Below are 21341 nucleotides of genomic sequence, written 5' to 3' on the forward strand. Positions count from 1 at the left end.
ATAAATTCACTGATATCCATCTTCACTCAGGCGCAAGTACACAAATAAATAAACAAATTAATTATGTTTTTTTATACGAGTAACAGATAGTAGAGTGACCATAACAAATTTTAAAGTAAAAAGTAACTTTATTTACTAAAACACATAAAATTCGTACAAGTATGGCCACCTTGTACTGTTTTGTTCGCCGGTCGCCGGCGTATGAAATAGAAATAAAGCTAATTGAGTTCGCGGCGACCGACGAAATTTTCGCCGGTGCCGTGATTGTGTGCACTTCCATATACACATATGTGTTTTATTTTTGACGACGAACATACGCCGCGAAAAAATTCGTCGTTCGCTCCAATTGTGTTCCTAGCATTACATGTATTTTAGTCGAACTTGATGTAAACTTGATATTGTTTTGGCAAGCGTCGAACTGTCCGTCTAAGTTGAAGGAGCCATCAATATCAAATGACATGCAATCACTAACAAAGTACCGTTATTATTTTAATTTTGTTTGTGAGCTAAGGACAAAACATAACAGCCGATAACACGTTGAAAATTCTATCGTTTCCTGCCGAAAGGATCTCTTTGTGTTCATTTTAAGTGACTTCAGCATCGTTTGGATATTCATAAGAATTTATTTGAATTGTTTTCGCAAGCATACAGGGGCACAATGTATGATGTCGTCAAGCCATTGTCAAAATACTTGCAATTCAAGTCGGTTCGCATCTATGATGTGATCTTTACTCTTCATTCCAAGTGTACGGTGGTCATACTCTTGACATGTTCCTTCCTTCTGTCGGCCAAACAGTATTTTGGCGATCCTATTATGTGCATAAGTGATGCGAAATATATGGACTATGTGAATTCCTATTGCTGGACGATGGGAACATTTGTACTGGAGTACACGGATTGGAAATATAAACAATTGCAGTTGGCATATTATTCGAATAGTACATACGATGAGAAGCGAGAAATTGCTGTCCGAATTGCGGAAGGTATGTTATTAACTTATGTCCCTTACATCAATTTGTGATAGTGGTCGATAAGAAGAGATGTGAACCATTATACTATCTCGGAAATTCTCATGTTGCTGTTAACAAATCTTACCACACGGCGATAGGTTGTATGTTCTATTTTCATACCTTCTACCATAGTATGGAGGGTGTATTGAAAATGGGTCAAGTATTGTGGTATATACCTCTCTTTTTTATAATCATACCTCTCTTTTTTTGGTATTTTGGTGTTTTATGCGACATTATTCACCAGAATTGTTTCAAATTTTGTGTTTCAAGTTCGTAATGCATACTACAGCCTGTGACAGAAAATTGTCTGTGCAGCTCCACGTCTTCGTATAGCCCCAATGTAACGGTATCTCCCTATATTCGGTATTTTGATGATTTTAGCTTCATTATTCACCGAATTTTTATACCCTCCACCATAGTATGGAGGGTATATTAAGTTTGTCATTCCGTTTGTAATACCTCGAAATATACATTTTAGACCCCACAAAGTATATATATATATATACTTGATCAGCCTAAAATTCTATTTTGATTTAGCAATGTCCGTCCGTCTGTGGAAATCACTCTAGCTTCCGAACGAAATTAAGTAGATTGAAAATTTTTACTCAAATGGTACCTCCCTTTTTTCGGTATTTTGGTGATTTAAGTGATATTATTCACCGGAAATGTTTCAAATTTGGTATTTGAACTTTGTAATGGGTACTACAAACAATGACAGAAAATTGTCTGTGCCGGTCTACGTCTTCGTCTAGCCCCCATATAACGGTACCTTCCGATATTCTGTATTTTGATGATGATAAGCTTCGCATTTGAGTACTGAAATGGTTTATAACAAAAGTTGCCTATGCAGGTCCACGTCGTCATAATGACCCTAATACAACGGCTGCATTCGGTAGTTTTAAGATTTTAACAGCATTTTTAACGCATTTTATTTTTTGAAAATTGCCAAAATCGTTCCAAACGGCGGAGGGTATTCAAAAATCGGCTCGGCCGAACTTACAGCATTTTTACTTGTTTTTAATTCGTACCTACATGAAAATCTTTTTCCTAATTCTAGTTTAGTAAAAACTCTGATTTTTTTTAATTTTTTCCAGAGATAGTTATTTTTACCCAGATCCCAGGAAGTATTTTTTCATGGGGGGACGGACACGAAAATTCGGTTTCAAGACAAGTTCGGTTAGGCCCGGAATCACATAATGAAATGGATACTGTCTGTTATTGATATTTTTACAGAAACAACAACGCAAGATGAAGGATGTAGCAGTTAATAGTTATTGGTTAATACACGTTGATCACGTCTAATCTAATCATCCAAGAAACCGGTCCACAAATTTCGTAGGCAGCAGTCATCTGTTGTTGAAACGACGAGACAATAATATCACGGTTGCAGGTTTATGCAACGGTACCACCCTTAATTTGGTATTTTGAAGATATTACCCTTTATTTGGTATTTTGATATAAGTTCGGACGAACTTGGTTTTGTTTTATTGATTCTATATCATTAAAGGAAGATCAGTTGTCGAAGTAAAAACTTTTACATTCTTGCAGTTCTGGAAAGACCAGATGTTTTCTTCTTCTGTCAAACAGACGATCTCTAAATTTAGCCCTCACATAATTATGGGGTTTTTCGAAGGTACTTACACCGCAGAAAAGACTGAATTTAGGTATCTTATGCGGTTTTGGTCTGATTTAAGATTTGTTACTGGCGTATTTGGGTAATACAGACTTTCGAAACATTTTACCATAGTTGGGAAATTGAATATTTGTGTACGCTACGTTAAATTTAAGTAACGTTGTTACAAAAATCACTATGCCGACTCAAGGAAATAGCATTTGGTGTCGTTTACTGACAAAATGTCACTATATTACATACTTATTTTTTATATGATATATTTTTTCATGAAATGACTTAATTAATGAGAAGTAATATTTTAGCCAATTCAGAAGTTCCAATCCCCTGGTGCCCACAATAACTCTCGAAGGGAGTATCCCATTTGGTCCAAACTTGGTATATCGTAATAATTTTTTCAAACTTAGATCGAGTTCGGAGATGGGCAATATCAGTGCACTCCTTCTGGCACCTCCTCCCAAATTTTCTAAAAAATATATTTTCTGCACAGAAAGAGAAACGATAATCCGATTTTGCCCCAACTTTGCAAGTCCTAATATTTGCGTCAGTGCTAGGTCAGGTGTTAATATGGACAATATCGGTCCACTCTATCAAGTACCTCCCCCACAAAGGGTCAAATTTTGAATATTTACAACTCTTATAAAATGTGATGTAAGAGGCCGATTGTCTTCAGATCTGCGAAACAAATCAGCGATTCTTTACAACTACTGGAACAGAGTATACTAATGTATATTCCAAATTGTAGTTCGTAGCTCCATCAGCAAACCCACTTCAGATAATCTCATTTTACAACGAGTTACAATATTGCTTTATAAGAGGTACAAATGTGCCATGTTATTCTTGTCAGTAAAAGCTATAAAAGGTTTCAACACATGAGCCAGAATTTAATAAGGTAAAATTTTTCATTCCGCTTGTAATGTTTAATGAAAACATTTTTTGTGTAGTCATATTTTTTCAATTCAAAGTTAAAATAATGATTAGTTACAGCTAGGATATAAAGCTTATAAATTGGTCACCCTCTCCAAAATTGCAGATATAGAAAATGTATTCTAAATTTTAAAAGATTATATCTTTACATAGGAAAAAAAATATATATACATATATATACATATTTCGATATACTTTATGCATGAACAATCGAAATTTTGGAGAAAGAATTAAAGACCACCAGGATGTAAATTGCAAAGGTGCCGCTGAACTAAATCAGCTTTCAGGTGTATTTTCATCTTTTGGTGTAATAATGATATGCGTGATTTCATGCCTTGTATTTGCAATTAAATTTTATCTCCAAAAAAAAAAAAAAAATCAAAACCATGCCTTAATTAAACTAAACTACATAAAATAATGTTTTCCTTTTCATTTTAAGGCGTTGGACCCGAGAAACCTGATCAGACGGAACGTGTATATCTACGCTATTATCAATGGGTTATAATGGTATTGCTACTTCAATCATTGATATTTTATTTTCCATCATTTTTATGGAAAGTATGGGAGGGACAGCGATTAAAGGAACTATGCTCGGAAATCGGTAAGTCTTGAACAATGCATAATATTCTTCACACTCATTGTTTTTTTTTTTTGTTCTAGGAAATGCAATACTACCCGACGAAGTCTATAATTTGAAGAAGAAAATGTTGCTTAGATACTTTACAGCAGACTATAAGGACGTGCACTTTTGTTATGTGGCTCGATATATATTTTGTGAAACATTGAATTTCACCATCAGTGTTGTCAACATGCTGGTGTTGGATATTTTCTTGAATGGATTCTGGGCAAAGTATGTAAAAGCCCTGTCCGCAATACCACACTACGATTGGAATAGATGGAATGTCATGACTTCTCAAGTTTTCCCCAAAATAGCCAAATGTCATTTGGGAACATACGGCCCGTCTGGGTCAATGAACACATGGGACGTACTATGTATTTTACCCTTGAACATACTGAATGAGAAAATATTTGCATTTTTATGGTGTTGGTTCATGATAATGTGTATAATGAGCGGCGTGAACTTGATTTATCGCTACGTAATGATATACAACCCAGCCTTTCGTATGCAGTTGATATATTCTCGAACTCGATCAATGCCACGAGCGTGTATAAGGAATGCTCTAAGTGACTTTTCTTTTGGTGACTGGTTTGTTTTATTCAAAGTTAGCCGAAACATTAATCCAGTTTTGTTTCGTGACCTAATGCAGGATATTTATGAGAAATACAATCCTAAAAAGTCAATGGACTTGGCCATTTAATTTGGAAATTTCAATTGAATATATTGCATTTATTTTTCATTTAAACAATTGATGAATTGATCTATTCAGATATTTGTAAAAACTTGTAAAATACACTTAGTTTTGTTAAATACTTTTTTTGTTGGATTAAAGTAGACTTTAGAGAATAGATTTATTGGACTCTATTTAACAATTACGCGTTCTGTGCGTATTAAAAAAGACTTTTTACCATTTAAGGTTACATTAAATGTGAATGAAATACCATAAAAACTTTGCTTTGAATTAAACACACATATTATACTTGATAAGATAATCTACAATTGAATTGAATTACTGCCATTTAATTTTAATATATTTGTTTTTGTTGAATGAATAAAAAGAAAAATGTATTTTATTTACCTTTTTATACCTTCCACCATACTATGGAGGGTATATTAACTTTGTCATTCCGTTTGTAACTCCTCGAAATACTCATGTCAGACCCAACAAAGTATATATATTCTTGATCAGCGTAAAATTCTAAGTCGATTTAGCGATGTCCGTCTGTCTGTCTGTTGTAATCACGCTATATTTCGAATGAATGGAGATAGATGGCTAAAATTTTGCACACGTGTTTATTTTTCCAGTAGGAAAAAAATGGGCCATGTAGGTCCACGTTTTCATATAGCCCCCATATAACGGTACCTCCCTATATTCGGTATTTTGATGATTTTAGGGACATTATTCACCGGAATTGTTTCAAATTTGGTATTTAAAGTTCCAAATGGATACTACACCCTAAGATAGAAAATTGTCTGTGGAGGTCCACGTCCTGGTATAGCTCCCATATAACGGTACCTCTCTATATTCGGTATTTTGATGATTTTAGCGACATTATTCACCGGAATTTTTTGAAAATTGGTATTTGAAGTTCGTAATGAATACTACAGTCTGTGACAGAAAATTGTCTGTGCAGGTTCAGGTCTTCGTATAGGCCCCATATATCAGTACCTCCCCATATTCGGTATTTTGACGATTTTAGGTACAATACCCACCGAAATTGTTTGAAATGTGGTATTTGAAGTTCGTAATGGATGCTACAGCCTGTGACCGAAAACTGTCTATGCTGGTCCAGGTCTTCGCACAGCTCAAATTTAACGGCACCTCCTTATATACGATATTTTGATGATTTTAGCTACATTATTCACCGCTTATTTCAAGTTTCGAATTTCAATATGGTAATGCCGTATGACAAACAATGCCTATGTATGTCCACGTCGTATAGACCCCAATATAACGGCTATATTCGGTATTTTTAAAATTTTAACAGAATATTTTAAGGATTTTATTTTTTGAAAATTTCCAAATTCGTTGCAAATGGTGGAGGGTATTAAAAGTTCTGCCCGGCCGAACTTACTGCTTTTTAACTTATTCTAATATAAAATTTATCTTTCGTATTGCTAAACCATTGCAATTGAAAAAGTGATTCACAGAACACAATATTTTAAATAACAAAACTCGATTATTGCTATGTTAAATAGTTATTTAATTTTTATATAATGGGGGGTATTATAAGTTTGTTTGGGTCAAAAATTATAATCGAAATATGGGGACCAATAACATAGGAAACTATGTATGCATTTTCCTATCTCGCCCAGCTGAGTCGATCTATCCGTCTGTCCATGTTAATTTGTAATCACGCTTCAGGTCGCAATTATGCCCCGATCCTCACGAAATTGAAATTGGAGGTGGGCTTTGGGTCAGAATAGAAGCCTATTGTTTTTGGGATTGAAGTGAACCGAAAAAAAGGGCAGGGCAGAAGCTTGCCAATTTGTACGGTCATCGGACAATATTTAGCAAGTAATCAAACTTATTATGGTTGGCGTTGTAGGCGTTCAAGTGTCGTAGACGTTGTCGTAGGTGTTGTCGTAACTAGAAATTTTTGGTATAATGTACAATTTTCGACAACGTCTTTTTTGTAATAGATATGAAAAAGCAGGGTGCTCTGTAATAATGAACATTTTTTGATTTTTACCGTTTAAAAGAAATAAAAGCGTCAGTTGAAATGGTTGAAGTAAAACGATTATTTGTTTAATTAAATATTGAAATATGTTGAGTCCTGGCAATTTTTTAGCTGAGGATGAAGATGTGTATATTTAAAATGATTTTAACGTGAGACGAAAAATAATGCCGGTTATTTGTGCTTACAGAGGGAAGCGTACAGATATACTGGATGACCACAACCTGCTTCTGTTGCATATTTCGGTGTAGTCTGTTTACGCTTGGAGGAGTCAGTGTGCAGGAATTGTGGTTTTCTTTGTCTTCACTAAATTCAAACCCTTCAAACAGTTCCTCCTCAGTCTCCAGTTCACCAAGTGTTGGACGCTGTTGAATTCAAATTGCTTGGTTCCCTGCATTTACAATTGTTTCTAATTGTAACAAGCGTGATGCTGCTTCCTCCGTGTCGCTTAAAATGAACTGCTTGAAGGGCCCTCCACCTGTAGCACGACATTCTGCCTTGTTATGAACTAGCTTCTTCCTCAATTTGAATTTGTAGTCGGCCCAGACTTTCTTCTAGGCCTCGCCTGTTCGAACCGGCGGTCCTAGGATATTGAGTTTTGCACCAATTTTGTTCCATTCTTCCTTGATATTAATTTTTTCAAGCCATTGCTGTTAACTCTAGCCAAATTGGCTTAACTCTAGTTTAGTAAAAACTCTTCAATTTTTTCGAAATTTTTTTACCCTGATACCGGAAAAATGTTTTTTTCTTGGGGGATTAAAACTATGTTTTCAATAAAAAAGGTATATTTAGCGTAAGCATCAAATTCAGAAATCTTTGGTTTGCGTTAGCCGGTGTGGGACATACTCAGAGGAGAAAATCCCAAGCCCCGGCCGAAGGCTATGCGGAAGGTTATGCGGATGGAAAGAGCCATATCTCTGGACCCGAAAAAGGTATTAGCACAAATTGTAGCATTTTGGAAAGGTAAGAGTGTCAGCTATAATTTGGAAACAATTTTGTTGAACTCCATTATGGGCCCTTTTTTGACTTTTTGGGGGTTTCATAAAAATCCGGGTCCAAAAAATCGATAATTTGACTATAACTTCCGAACCATTACCACTTGTTTAGGTATTTCCATAAGCTTTCAATCGGTACCCATATTGTCTATATCGGGTAAGTGGATCCGGGTGTCAGGCGGGGTCTTGATAGTTTCCCGGGATCAGGGTTAAAATACCTACCTCTGGAAAATTTTTCGAAAAAATCGAAGAGTTTTTATTAAACTAGAGTTGTTCCGTATATTATTCTTTTGTAATGTCAATTTGGAAAAATTTTTTTGTGTTGTCGACAACAAAATCTCTATCGACTAATTTTGCGGTGTTTGTCGAATTAGAACGCGTCTTGTGGTACGAAAATTGAAACAGAATTTCATACAGAGTTGTAATTTCTCGCATACGACACACATAATACCAATTAGTTGTTACGACGCGTCTACTTGCAAATTTCGAAACGACTACGCCAGCCGTAATAAGGGCGAATATAAACCATAACTTTTACGTCAACAGATACGAAAACTTCCACTAAAGCGCGAATATCACAAATACAATAAAAGGTCACTTCTGACCATTACAGTGATGTTGATAGCCAATGCGCGGATCATGATGTATACGCGATCCCTACATAGGTAAAATCAATAGATCTTAGTTATTCTGCTTATAACTCAAGAACCGCTGGACTGATTTTCATATTTGTCAGCAATTCGAAATGGCATTATGCCAGAAAGGGATAAAATCTAAGAAAATCGCGTAAAAATATGATAATAAAAATGGAATATTTTTGTTACATTTTTTCTATTTTAGCCATAGCTTTTATAGCATTTTTTCAATTTGACTTACAATTTTGAATTGTAAGTTTTGCAATTTTGTACACCCTCCAACACTATGTTTTGAGGGTATTATATACAGGTCGCAATTATCGTTCGATTTTCATGAAATTTTACAAGGGGGTAGGATTAGGTACAGAATTAAAGCCTATTGTTTTTGAACATGTACATTATTAGTTTAAATGGACCAAACAAATTTGAATTTTCCAGACATTGCAGTCGGTCACAATTGAAACCAATCGATACGAAATTTTGCATGTGGAGAGACCTAACGATAGGGCAGAAGTCCTAAATTTTAGATGACCATTAGATTTTTGTGTGAAATTGTTTCGAATGCCTATCAGCACGCCAGAGAGCATATACAGGGTTAGATAAAAAAAACTGCAACCAAATTCAAACTGCTGTCATTTCTAAACCAGTCGTCCCACAGCTGTTAATATTATTCCAGTGACAGCTCATTATATTGTTTACAAGCGTACAAAAGCATTTTGGTGAGAATTTTCCAGAAAAAAGTTATTCGTGATGGAATTCAAGCGTGATAGTGTGATTTCTTTATATTTGGCTGGAAAACCACAAGTGATTATCGTTAGAGCACTTCAACATTTAAATGTGGTAAAGTCATTGAAATTACAAGAACTTACACCGCAACAGAAAGAAAATAGACTCAAAAGAGCTGCTTCGCTTGGCCGAAAGTGGTGAACTGCCGAATTTGGTTTTCTCCGATGAGAAAACATTCGTTGTCCAGCAGTTTGTAAACAAATAAAAGGATCGTGTATACTTGCCACAGAGGTTAGCTAAAAAAGTGCACCTTCGGTTGGCACCAGAACTCAAGCGTCGGCCATGGTGATGGTGTGGGCCGCCATAACAGCCGATGGTCGCTCTCCGCTCGTATTAATCGACCGTGGCATCAGAATAAATGCCGAATATTATCTCGAAAATATTCTGGAGGGTGTAATAAAGCCTTGGGCACGCAAACATTTTGTCCGCAGACCTTGGACATTCCAACAGGATTCAGCACCATCGCACTCAGCACACGCCATCCACGAATGTTTACAAAACGAGGTTCCTCGCTTCATTTCCAGCGCACAATGGCCACCAAAATCCCCGGATACCAATCCGTTGGACTATTGTGTCTGGAGTACTTTGGAAAGCGAGGTTGGCAATAAAAAATACCAAAGTGTTGATCACCTCAAGCAAGCGCTTCGTCGGGAACGGGCCAAAATACCGCAGAGCAACATTCGGGCAGCGTATGACGATTTCATTGGCCATTATTCGTTCCAAAGGTGACCAATTCGAACAAATTCCTCCAATAACCACTCCTGAAGATATATACCATCCAACTTTATATATCTCCATGACTCACAGTTATGTAATTGAAGAAAGTCAGTCCGACTCATTTAAAACTGTCCTTAATTACAAAAAAAAACTAATTTTCGAAAATTTAATACCCTCATTTCCTCCGTAAATTGGGCTTCTGTGTGCCTGTGTAACAGCCATAAAGATTTAGAATATGTAATTGATAAATTTTATGATATTTTAAATAGATTTAAACTGGAATGTGTTCCAACCACTAGAGTTAAAAATTCAAATAAATATCCATGGATAACCTCTGAGTTATCAAGTTTAAAAAACTCTAAAAATAAGCTTTTTCGTAAATATAAAAAATCAGGCTTAACAATAGACTACACTAATTACTCTGTTGCTAGATCTAAATATACTTTAGAGTCTCGTAGATTGTATAATCTTTACCTAGACAAGATTAAAAATAATTTTAAATCCAATCCTAAATCTTTTTATGATTTTGTTAATCTAAAACGAAAAGTTTCCTCAAAGCCCTCAGTATTGAAATATAACAATAAAGAATTTGTCACAGGCACAGATATTGCTGAATGTTTCGCAGATTTTTTTTTGCCACAACCTATTCCAGTACATCTTGCCAAATTAAAGATTCGTATCCTTATAAGTTATCACAGGCTGATCAAATTTGTATGCCTTTTCTACAACGTCAGGGTGTGTCCAATAGTCTGCGTAGTTTAAAATCGATTAAATGTCCAGGACCGGATGGCATATCTAATATAATTCTTAAATATTGTTCAGAAACATTAGCACTTCCGTTAACTATATTGTTTAATTATTCACTTAAATTTGGTCACTTTCCTACTTTCTGGAAAAAATCTTATATTATACCTTTACATAAGTCTGGTAGTCTTACTAATGTGTCAAATTATAGAGGAATTGCAAAATTAAGTGCCATACCAAAATTGTTTGAAAAATTAATTACTGCAGCAATTTCACAGAAAATTCAATCTATACTGGTTTTCGTAGTGGTCTTTCAACTACAACAAATCTTATATAATTTACGTCAACAGTAATAAAAGGATTTGTTCAGCGTAAACAAACTGATACAATTTATACTGAAATATTGAAAATTGAAAACTTTTGATAGGGTCAACCATGAACTCTTAATATATAAATTAAATTATATGGGTTTCAACACAAACTTAGTCAAATGGATATCATCTTACTTACAAGATAGATCACAACTAGTTTTGTTTGAAGGATATCTATCCAAAACGATTAACGTTCCATCGGGTGTTTCGCAAGGAAGTCACCTTGGACCGGTCCTCTTTCTTTTATTTATCAACGATTTACCTAATTCCATAAATTACTCGAAATTGTTAATGTACGCAGATGATGTTAAATTATTCATTTCCCATAATTGTGATAAACGAGCCAGTTTACTTCAAAACGATTTAGATAGCCTTTTTGAATGGTGCAGGTTAAATTGTATGGATTTAAATTTAAACAAATGTAAGCATATGTGCTTCTCCAGATCTTCTTCTCTGATATTACAATATAATATTGACGGCCATTCATTATCAACTGTAGATTCATTTGTCGATCTAGGCCTCTTGATGGATCCAAAATTAAATTTTAATAGCCATATAATAACAATGGTAAATAAAGCAAATGGTGTTTTAGGTTTTGTTAAACGGTGGGCCAAAGAATTTGCTGATCCATATATAACAAAACAGTTATTTACGTCTCTTGTTAGACCTATATTGGAATATGGTTCTGTTGTATGGGATCCTCAATATGCAATATACTCAAATAAAAAAGAATCCGTGCAAAAACAATGTCTGCTATTTGCCTTACGAGGTTTACATTGGAATAGTGATTTTGTTTTGCCTTCTTATGCTAGCAGGCTAAAATTAATTAGATTGCCTACACTTAAAAGCAGACGTATTATGTTGAACTCCATGTTTGTACTAAAAATATTAAATGGTAATATACCTTCAGATTTCCTAATCTAATCTAATTATAATTAATGATCCGTTTAGATCTAGTAGATACTACCAATTATTATATACAGATTTTCACCGCACGAATTATTCAATGGGCGAACCTCTTAGTAAAATGTGTGTTGACTTTAATTCTGTGTATTGTAATGTATATTTTTGTATGAGTTTAGAAGTTCTTAAATCTAGAATAATTTTATTTTTAAACAATTAACATACATGTTTTATTATTTGACAAACTAGCTGATGAATTAGATTCTGTAGCTGGTTTTCAATTTCCTACTGAATTCCCATTATGATGCGGATCACGATGTGTACGCGATCCCTCCGTAAAGGGAGGTCGCCCCCTCGGTCGGCAGGAGTGGGAATGTGAGGCGTTCGAAAAAAAAAATAACTGCCGTAAATTTGTCTTAGGTAAATTTAAGACATATTTTGGATAAATTGGTAAACATTTTTACAATCCAATAAAATATAAAAGGGCTTTGCTTTACTTTGATCCATTGTCAGTTTGGAGTCTGTGCTTGTTTCAACATTTCAACTTTGCCCAAGAGCCATCCACTCAAAAAAGAAAAAAAAAATGAGTTCATTGAACTAAAAATAACAAATACGCACAATTATGAAAATTTAGTCCATTAATAATAAAACAATCGTTGGCTGGCAATGTTTGCTAAAAATATTTGGATTTTTTGTTTTTGTTTTTTTTTTTTTTTAATTTTACTTTGAGCTGCAACTATTTAGATTGGCCGTTTTTGACAAACATTACTTACCTTAGTCTTGAAATTTTGTTCCACAACAACAAAATTGCTACGTTTTGTTTTTGCAATGTGGAGTTTTAGTTTCCAGTCTTCAATGTTGATCTAAGCAAAACTGAAGAATTGTCCAAGTATATTTACCTTTTATCCATTTTCATTAATACCGTTCAGAAAAAAAGCTGATGGCAATTGAAAAGACGAACAAAACCAGCGAGCGCAGCATATTCGTTTGCAGTATTATTTAGGTCTTTCATTCCCTTATGGCTAGTTGGCGGGTCATTGCATGCGAAATGCCGGAAGCGGGAAATGGGGGAGGTGTTGAATGCAGCGACGTCCCACTTTTGAAATGCTTCATAAGTGGAGACAATGTCCGTCAACAGGTTCAGTTTGGTTGCGTGGTGTTACGGGAACGGAAGTATCTTCTACGGATTTCTTAATATTGTCGTGGCGGTGAACAAATTTCTTCAAGCATATTGGATTATACCAGCCAGGCTGGCAGACAGTGAATTGGATTTGGATTAATAAAGTGTTAAATACAACATAATAATAAATAGTGGCAGTGTGTAGAAAGTGAAATTCGATCCTGACATAAAAACAACGAATTAAAAAGAAATATCGAAAACACACATCGAAGAGGATACATGCATTAAAAAAAACGAAAATACAATATTTTTGAAAAAAAAAAACGCTTCAGTGCCATTCGAATTAAAAAGAAATAAGGTGTCGCAAAAAGGATAATAAACATTTTTAAATTATGACTATTAAGCTAAAAATATTAAGTGATGGTAAATATTCATATCAGTGAATTGAAAAAAAATTGAATCAAAATCATGATTCAAACAAAATTATGATTCAAGAAAAAATTATTATCTGTTCTATACAAAGAAAGAAAAAAGCAGTACTATTCCAATAATAAAAAAAATATTTGTTTTGAATCGAAATCTTAAATATAAATGAAATATCATATCAACATGCAATCAAAAATTCACAAGAAGGATATAAATGACCTCAAAGCATAATAAAAAATTTGTTTTATAAATTTATAAAACGAATTGAAAGTCATTCGAATAATTAAATAAGTTTTAAATGATGAAAAAAGTGAACATGTATTATGAATTTAAAATTACAAAAAAAAAAAAGAACAAGAAATATAACTAAATTTTTAAGCCAACAGTGAACTCAATATAAGACAAAATATTCAAAAATGTATCTTCCAGTTTTTAAAATTAAAAATTATTTTAATAAATAAAATGAAATATATTAAAAAAAAAAAAAAAAAAATAAAAAAAAAAAAATGTATAAATCTACTATTGGATGTTTAAAATAATTTAACAAGCTTCTTGGCGGACAACGCAGACGATATTTGTGTGTGAGGTGAACGATGTGGCTCTTGCCTTGGTTTGTGGAAGTGTAGGTTAGGTTATGTTAAAGGATGCGCGGTTGTATAAACAACCACTCCACTCGGAGGCCTTTTGGTCCATTGTGTTCATCCTAATTAAGAAGAGAGGAGAACAGAATTGAGAGAAGAAAACTAAATGAATAGCGAATAGTGAAGAAGTGAGAATCTAAATAAAGGGTAGGGAAGTTAGTAGGTTTGCATCCACGGTATATCAACGTGTCGTCCTTAGCCATTATAGTCTTCTGGCCAACTGAAGAATGACTGCGGGCTCGATGTCGGAGAGGGGGGACAAGTCTGGCAGAATTTGCTTACTCATTGGCCTCTGTCTCACACCTATAAGAGTTGGGCAGTGGCAGAGTAAGTGCTCCACCATCTCAGTTTCTTCCTCGTCCTGACAAAGCCTGCCGTATTCAGTGTCGTCACCCCCCCTCCCATTTGGATGTCATGGACTTTATGTTGCAGTGCCCTGTAATTAGGCCTATCACAAGCTTCAAGTCCTGCCTCGTCATGGATATGAGTGACCTTGATCTCCTTTTGGAGTTCACCGGCCAAATCATTTTTGGAGACATTACATTCCATTTCCAGTTAGCCAGCTCCGTTGAAATTTCCCAAGATAATGCTTATGCAGTACTTGGAAGAAGTGAAATAAGGGTGGCTTCACAGAGCTCTCAATCTCCAGATCTACTGACTCAGATCCGCGTCTGGCCACTTCATCAGCCGATTCATTGTCAGATATGTTGCAGTGCCCAGGGACCGAACAGAGTTTGACAAACGATTTAACCTTTTCTAGAGAATTCCTGCATTCCAGAACTGCCATAGATTTGATTGTAAATGAATTTAGAATCTTCAGGGCCGCTTGACTATCGACATATATAGTCACCGGTCCGTCCATTTCATTGATTCTATTCGTTAGCAGCTCTATGGCCTTCTTGACAGCAAAGATGTCTGCCTGAAAAAAGCTACAGTTTTTGTTTAGTTTGAAGGATCGTTGGATACTTAGAATTTCACAGTAGACCCTCAGCTCCATCAGTATAGACAACTGTACCGTTAAAAAGTGGAGATGTCTCTGTTAGGTATATGTATGTCAAGCAGTTCAAAACTGCGCCTAGGTGGTATATAATTGCTAGCTATAGCCTGATTTACTATGCTTCCCACATACTCGAGAATGACGGAGTGTCCAAAGGGCTGACTCCACCATTGCCCCAGTTCATTGAGTCGCAGGGCACACCTAGCAGATAAACGTAACGGTTTTAAATTGAGTAGGGTGTCTAGTGCGGATTGCGGTGTGCTCCTAAACGCGCCTGTAATTAGTAGCGATTCAACTCTTTGGACTTTATCAACGCTTTTACTGAAGGTGGTTTTCCCTAAGGAGTGCCACCAAACAAGGCCCCCATAGGTTAGAATTGGTCAGACGACAGACTCATATAGCAATTTATTTATGTGAGGCTTGAGACCCAGCCTATGAAGTTTTTGCAGGAATAAAGTGCAATTAAGCCTTTCTTCGCTCGCTCCTCGATGTTCTTCTTCCAGCTTAGTTTCTGGTCTAGGATGGTACCGAGGTATTTGGTTTAGATTTGATCGAAATCGGTTAATTTGATCGAAATCGGTTTAGATATATCTGTATCATCCATATATATTGTTCATACGATTTGTTATTTTTGTCCTTCGCAGCCGTATTATGCACTCTGTAACAACGATATTTGGGGAAATATATCAGATACAACTCAGAAATACTTTTGCTAAATTTTATCGAGATCATTTCAGATTATATACATATATATGTATCCCAAACAAACATGCCAACACCGGCATATACATATCTTTATCACAATTCAAGTTAATTTATGATTTAATTCTCACAAATTCCCCACAGAAACTTTTATTTGTTATGTGAAGCTCTACTCTCTATTAAATATGCAAAGTGGTGTAGGGTATCATTAAGTCGGCCCGTCGAATATAAGACTTCTTTTAATGGTTAGCAATGGCGTAGGTCCAGCCATAGTACAATAAGGAGGTAGAACAGCTTCGTAAAATTACAGAAATACAACCCTGAGGCTATACCCGCTTCCTGTCAGACTCATTCAAAATATTTTTTTTCATATTTTCCTCATTATACCCTACACCACATAGTGGTAAGGGTATTATGTCTTTGTGCATTTGTTTGTAACGTGGAGAAGGAAGCGAGACAGACCCATAGATACTTTTAAGGATCTCCATAGAATCACTTTCTGAATTGATTTATGCATGTCAGTCCGTCTGCCGTCCGTCCGTCTGTTGTTCATGTATTCTTGTGAACAAAATGCAGGTCACATTTATTATTCGATTGAGATGAAATTTTCCAAACAACATTTGTTTGGCCCAAGGACGAACCCTAATTGGATATAATCGGTAAAAATTTAGATATAGCTCCCATATATATCTTCGTCTGATTTGCCGTTTATTGTGCACCAAACGTGTAATATCAGCCCGAATAGTATGGAATTTTGCACATACAACCAAATTATGCCTGAAAATAAGTATGCCACATTTGATCGAAATCGGGTCAGATATAGCTATAGCTTCCATATATATTGTTCATCCGATTCAGCCGTAATATGCACTCTGCAACAACAATATTTGGGGAAATATATCAAATGCAGCTCAGAAATACCTTTGCTAAATTTTATCGAGATCGGTTCAGATTTGGATATATTCCCCATATATAACGTCGTCCGATTTACCTTTTATTGTGCACCAAACGTCATATATTTGCCCAAATGGGATGGAGTTTGGCACATACGACCGAACTGAGTCTAGAAGATAGTATGCCAAATTTGGTGAAGATCAGTTCAGATATAGCTATAGCCCCCATATACATTGTTCATCCGATTTGTTATATTTGTTACCCACAGCCATAATATGCACTCCGTAACAACGATATTCAGGGAAATATATCAAATACAGCTCAGAAATATCTTTGCCAAATTTTTTCGAGATCGGTTCCGATTTGGATATAGCTCCCATATATATCTTCATCTGATATCAAATTAATTTTGCACCAAATGGGCAATACAAGTCCGAATTTAAAAGATACAAATGCTTCGGCATATTCAGTCCTTTGAACTTTAAATTATAATTATAATCATAGCGTGTGTGATTGAATTCTCCCATAAAAACTTTTAATTGTTATGTGGAGCTCTGGTAAATTAGCAAAGTGGTGTAGGGTATCATAAAGTCGGCCCCGCCCGACTTTAGGACTTTCTTTACTGGTTTTTAAAATGATTTTCCCTTTTTTCAATCTCTCAATTTCATGGCTAAACTGGTTATAAGATTTAATGCGCGAGCCAAATTATACGTGTCTTCCGATCAAAAAATTTTAAAAATATCTTGTTTTCATTTTTCAAAACAAAACATACATACACAAAATTGGCAGAAGTCGATCACACTTAGAAAAATTACACATCTTCTTGAACAACCCTGTAAATCTACTTCACTTCAGGTTGCATCCGCCTACAGTTGTTTAATTTCGAGTTTTGCCTTAATATGGTCAATTTTGGTAATATTGTTACGTAATTCTGGTTTAACTTATCCCCTACTGAACTGAAATAACTGACTTCCGTATTCATAACATTCATATATGGCATCTCCGTTCAGGATGTTCTACAACATGAAATGGCAGCCACGCCTATTCGACAAAACACATACCCAAACAATGCATGTAAACAGCAAAGGGAACAGTAATATCATAAATACGAGTGAGTGAGTGTGTGAAAGAGATAGAACTATATATATGTGACATTATTTATTGTTTTCTCTCTTTCACCAACATGAAAAATATTGACAAACAATACCAGACGGAATGTAGAGAATTCTTCACAGAAATTGTTGTCCACGTTATTCGATTTAAAAATAAATGACTGCTAAATGAATTTACAATTGAAATGAACGGAAAACTAACTAAAACAAAATTAAAAAAATTAAATTCGTAGCAATATATAATAAATCATTTCATTTCAAATTTAGATGCAGAAACTTCAAAACCCCGACCGCACCGAAAATGGAATCGCCTGATAATGACAAAAATATTTGCATTGTCGGTTATTGTTCTTTTGATTTTGTTGACATCGATTGTCTACCATGGCATTGTCTTGGAAAGGATGGGTATGTACAATTGACATTTGATTAACATTTAATTCGAATTTCGCTTCCTGACCCTTAGACAAACTTAAGGAAATAATGGCATTGAATGTAAGACATGAACAAAGTATAAACCCCTCTAGTACCGTCTTAAAATTAACATCTGAACCACAGTTGAAGGACATAAGGGGGAGAGAAGTAGCATACCGGAATTACAAAAATGTGCAATTAATAGGTTCGGCTAAATATTCCAAACTGCATATACAGCATAAGCGTTTACATTTTCGGAGGCATAAACGCGATGATGGTCGCGACATCGACGTAAATAGTCCCATGAAATTTCCAGGTGAACTCAATGACATGGATATAGATTTGACCAATGATTATGTGGAAAATGTTAATGTTGATAGCATCGAAAACATCAAAGTTCCACCTGAACTTTATAGTCTGGATCCGATCAGAGTACAACAGGAATCATTGGATCTGAAAAGCCTCTATGCCAAGGTACGTAATAAACGCACCAAACTTGCCATCAACAAACTGGAAACGGAATACAGACGCTGCAAAAAAGAATCTCAGGCCAGCAACGATTGCATGGTGGCCTTCATGAAGATGTACAACTTAGCCAAGGAGATCAATGAGAAAATGGAGAAAATGAAAGCCATCTTTAAGGACAGCGAACAATTGATGCAATTATCGTCGGATAGTAATGGATCCAAGGAGAGCGAGGGTTGGGAGACCACAGAGGGCAGGCATACATCAACAATGATTGTTCGACCATCAACAACGGAAACCAGTGTTGTCACAGAGACGACAACGACCGGCTCCACCACTGTCTCACCAACCGAGGAGAACACCACTAACAAAATGACGAAAATTGAACCAGTACAGATTAGCTGGATTTTGGATGGGTTCGATGATGTGTCACAGGATGAGGGGGAATTTGCTCTCTTGCCAGAGTTGGTAACAGCTCCTCCGACTCACGCGACTACTACAATGTCAAATTTGTCGACTGTCACAGGTGAAGAAGTTACCACAACTGTCTCTACCGACAATTCCACAGATACTGAAACTTGGAATATGGTCACTGGTGTTTCGGGCAAAATTACGCTTGCTGCCGATGGACTATTGAATGCCACCCAAACGGATCTGCAAACCACTGCAACAACTCCACAAGGTATAGATCCAGAAACAGATGCTCCCAGTACAACGCCAAGAGCAGAAAAATCTCAACAAATCAGTTGGATCCTAGATTTTCAAGACAGTTCGGAGAATTTTATTATAACCGATGATCATTTTGAGGATGTCCGGGTTACGGAGGCCACTACCACGGCAATGGTGCCATTGACCACGGAGGTGCTTATCTCAACACCAAGTACCACCGAGGAAACCAGTTTCAGTGTAACTTCCATTTCAACAGAGGCACCATCGATCACAATAACGAATACTCCGGCCTCAGAGAATACCACAACATTGTCGACCAATTTTACATCCACACCAGAGCCAACTAGTCCGGACGACAAAGAACGTAAACTGCAATTTGAATGGATTATTGATGGAGAAGAAATTCCCGATGAGACAACTCATGAGAGTACGACCAATGGCGAAATGACGACCACCGATATACCAACAAATACAACAACTCTGCAGTACCCGACCAAGCCTAAGCCGATTAAATTTAGTTGGATTATTGACAGTGATGCCAATAGTGGTGAGAATAAATCATCCACAATGTCCCCACCAAAACAGATCGAAGACAAATCGAGTAACCAAACCTCGGCTCGAGTCTGTAATTCCACCATGGAAAAATCGTCGAATGAGGAAAATCTCTGCATTCTAAATTCTGAAGAAAATGCCCAGCGTTCCTTCGGCGAAGAGGAAGAACATCCATTGGATAATCCCAGTAGTTTGGAGAACATGTTGGAGACATTAGAACGACATTCGCTGACATCGACAAAATCAGTTCAGGTCACTACGGATAGGACACTCGCTGTGCTAACAACCGAATCGTACAATGCCACCAACATGGATGCCTTGGAACACTTGGAGTGGGAAAAGAGATTTCAGCAGGCGGCCGTTATGGGAAATCATGACGATATTTTGGATACATTCGGAGAGATGGATTACAAGAGTGTCTCGAAATTTGGTCCGAAAATAAATCCAGTTAATCCGAATAATTTTGCAGGTAGGTGTTAACCGCTTTTGGATTGTATGTAGGAATTCGCTTTAGACGGGTTAAGAGAAAATATCCACCTGCACCTTGAAAAGGGGGTATATTCGTCGTAGATCGCATAAAGTATATATATCCATAATCAACATAAAATTCTAAGTCGATGTTCGTCTGTCTGTCTATTGAAATCACGATACAGCCCACGTTATTTGACATTTCGCACAACAATTTGTATTGTGTCTAGGATAGGTGGTATTGAAAATGAGATATATCGGTCTACGTTTTGGTATAGCCCCCCTATAACAGTACTTCGAGATATTCGGTATTTTGATGATTCTCTCCTATTTTTTGAGGATTTGTCCAAAGATTAGTATTTGTAGGTTATAATGGGTTCTAGCATCGGTGGCGAAACATTGTATGTATAGGTCCACGTCTTTGTATAGCTCCCATATAACTGTAACTCCCGATATTCGGTATTTTGACGTTTTTTTGCCATATTTTCCACTGATTTGTCTAAAAATTGGTATTTGTAGTTCGAAATGGGTTCAAGCTCAGGTGGCGAAACATGATAACATGGGTTCTTGTTTTGGTATAGCCCCCATATAACGGTACCTCCCGATAGTCGGTGTTTTGATGATTTTTGCAACATATTTCCACGGATTTATCCAAAAACTGGTATTTGTAGTTCGTAATGGGTTCTAGCTGCTGTGGCGGAACATAGTATGTATAGGTCCACGTTTTCGTATAGCACCCACATAATCCTCCAGATATTTGGTCTTTTTATGATTTTTGCCACACTTTTCCACGGTTTTGCCTAAAAATTGGTATTTGTGGTTCAAATGGGTAACGATACCCACCGATACTCGGAATTTTGATAATCTTA

General features: G+C 36.0%; 2 protein-coding genes across 2 annotated transcripts in view; both read left to right on the plus strand.

Annotated features, from left to right (window-relative positions):
- The first annotated feature begins 485 nt into the window (after window positions 1-485).
- Window positions 486-5250, plus strand: LOC101887927 (innexin inx5). The gene is made up of 3 exons (XM_005190065.4): window positions 486-983; window positions 4007-4168; window positions 4228-5250. The coding sequence occupies exons 1-3, from the start codon at window positions 659-661 to the stop codon at window positions 4884-4886; spliced, it is 1146 nt and encodes a 381-aa protein (XP_005190122.1). The 5' UTR covers window positions 486-658; the 3' UTR covers window positions 4887-5250.
- Window positions 5251-13082: 7832 nt separating this feature from the next.
- The window catches only part of LOC101887765 (serine protease nudel), a 30384-nt gene continuing 22125 nt past the window's right edge, over window positions 13083-21341 (plus strand). Inside the window, exons 1-3 of the mRNA XM_011296869.3 lie at window positions 13083-13558; window positions 18175-18312; window positions 18371-20473. Coding sequence (XP_011295171.1) covers window positions 13528-13558; window positions 18175-18312; window positions 18371-20473 — 2272 coding nt within the window. The 5' untranslated portion in view covers window positions 13083-13527. The remainder of the gene's footprint in view (window positions 13559-18174; window positions 18313-18370; window positions 20474-21341) is intronic.

This window comes from Musca domestica, unplaced genomic scaffold (assembly GCF_030504385.1).
Source record: "Musca domestica strain aabys unplaced genomic scaffold, Musca_domestica.polishedcontigs.V.1.1 9, whole genome shotgun sequence".
Classification (NCBI taxonomy): Eukaryota; Metazoa; Arthropoda; class Insecta; order Diptera; family Muscidae; genus Musca; species Musca domestica.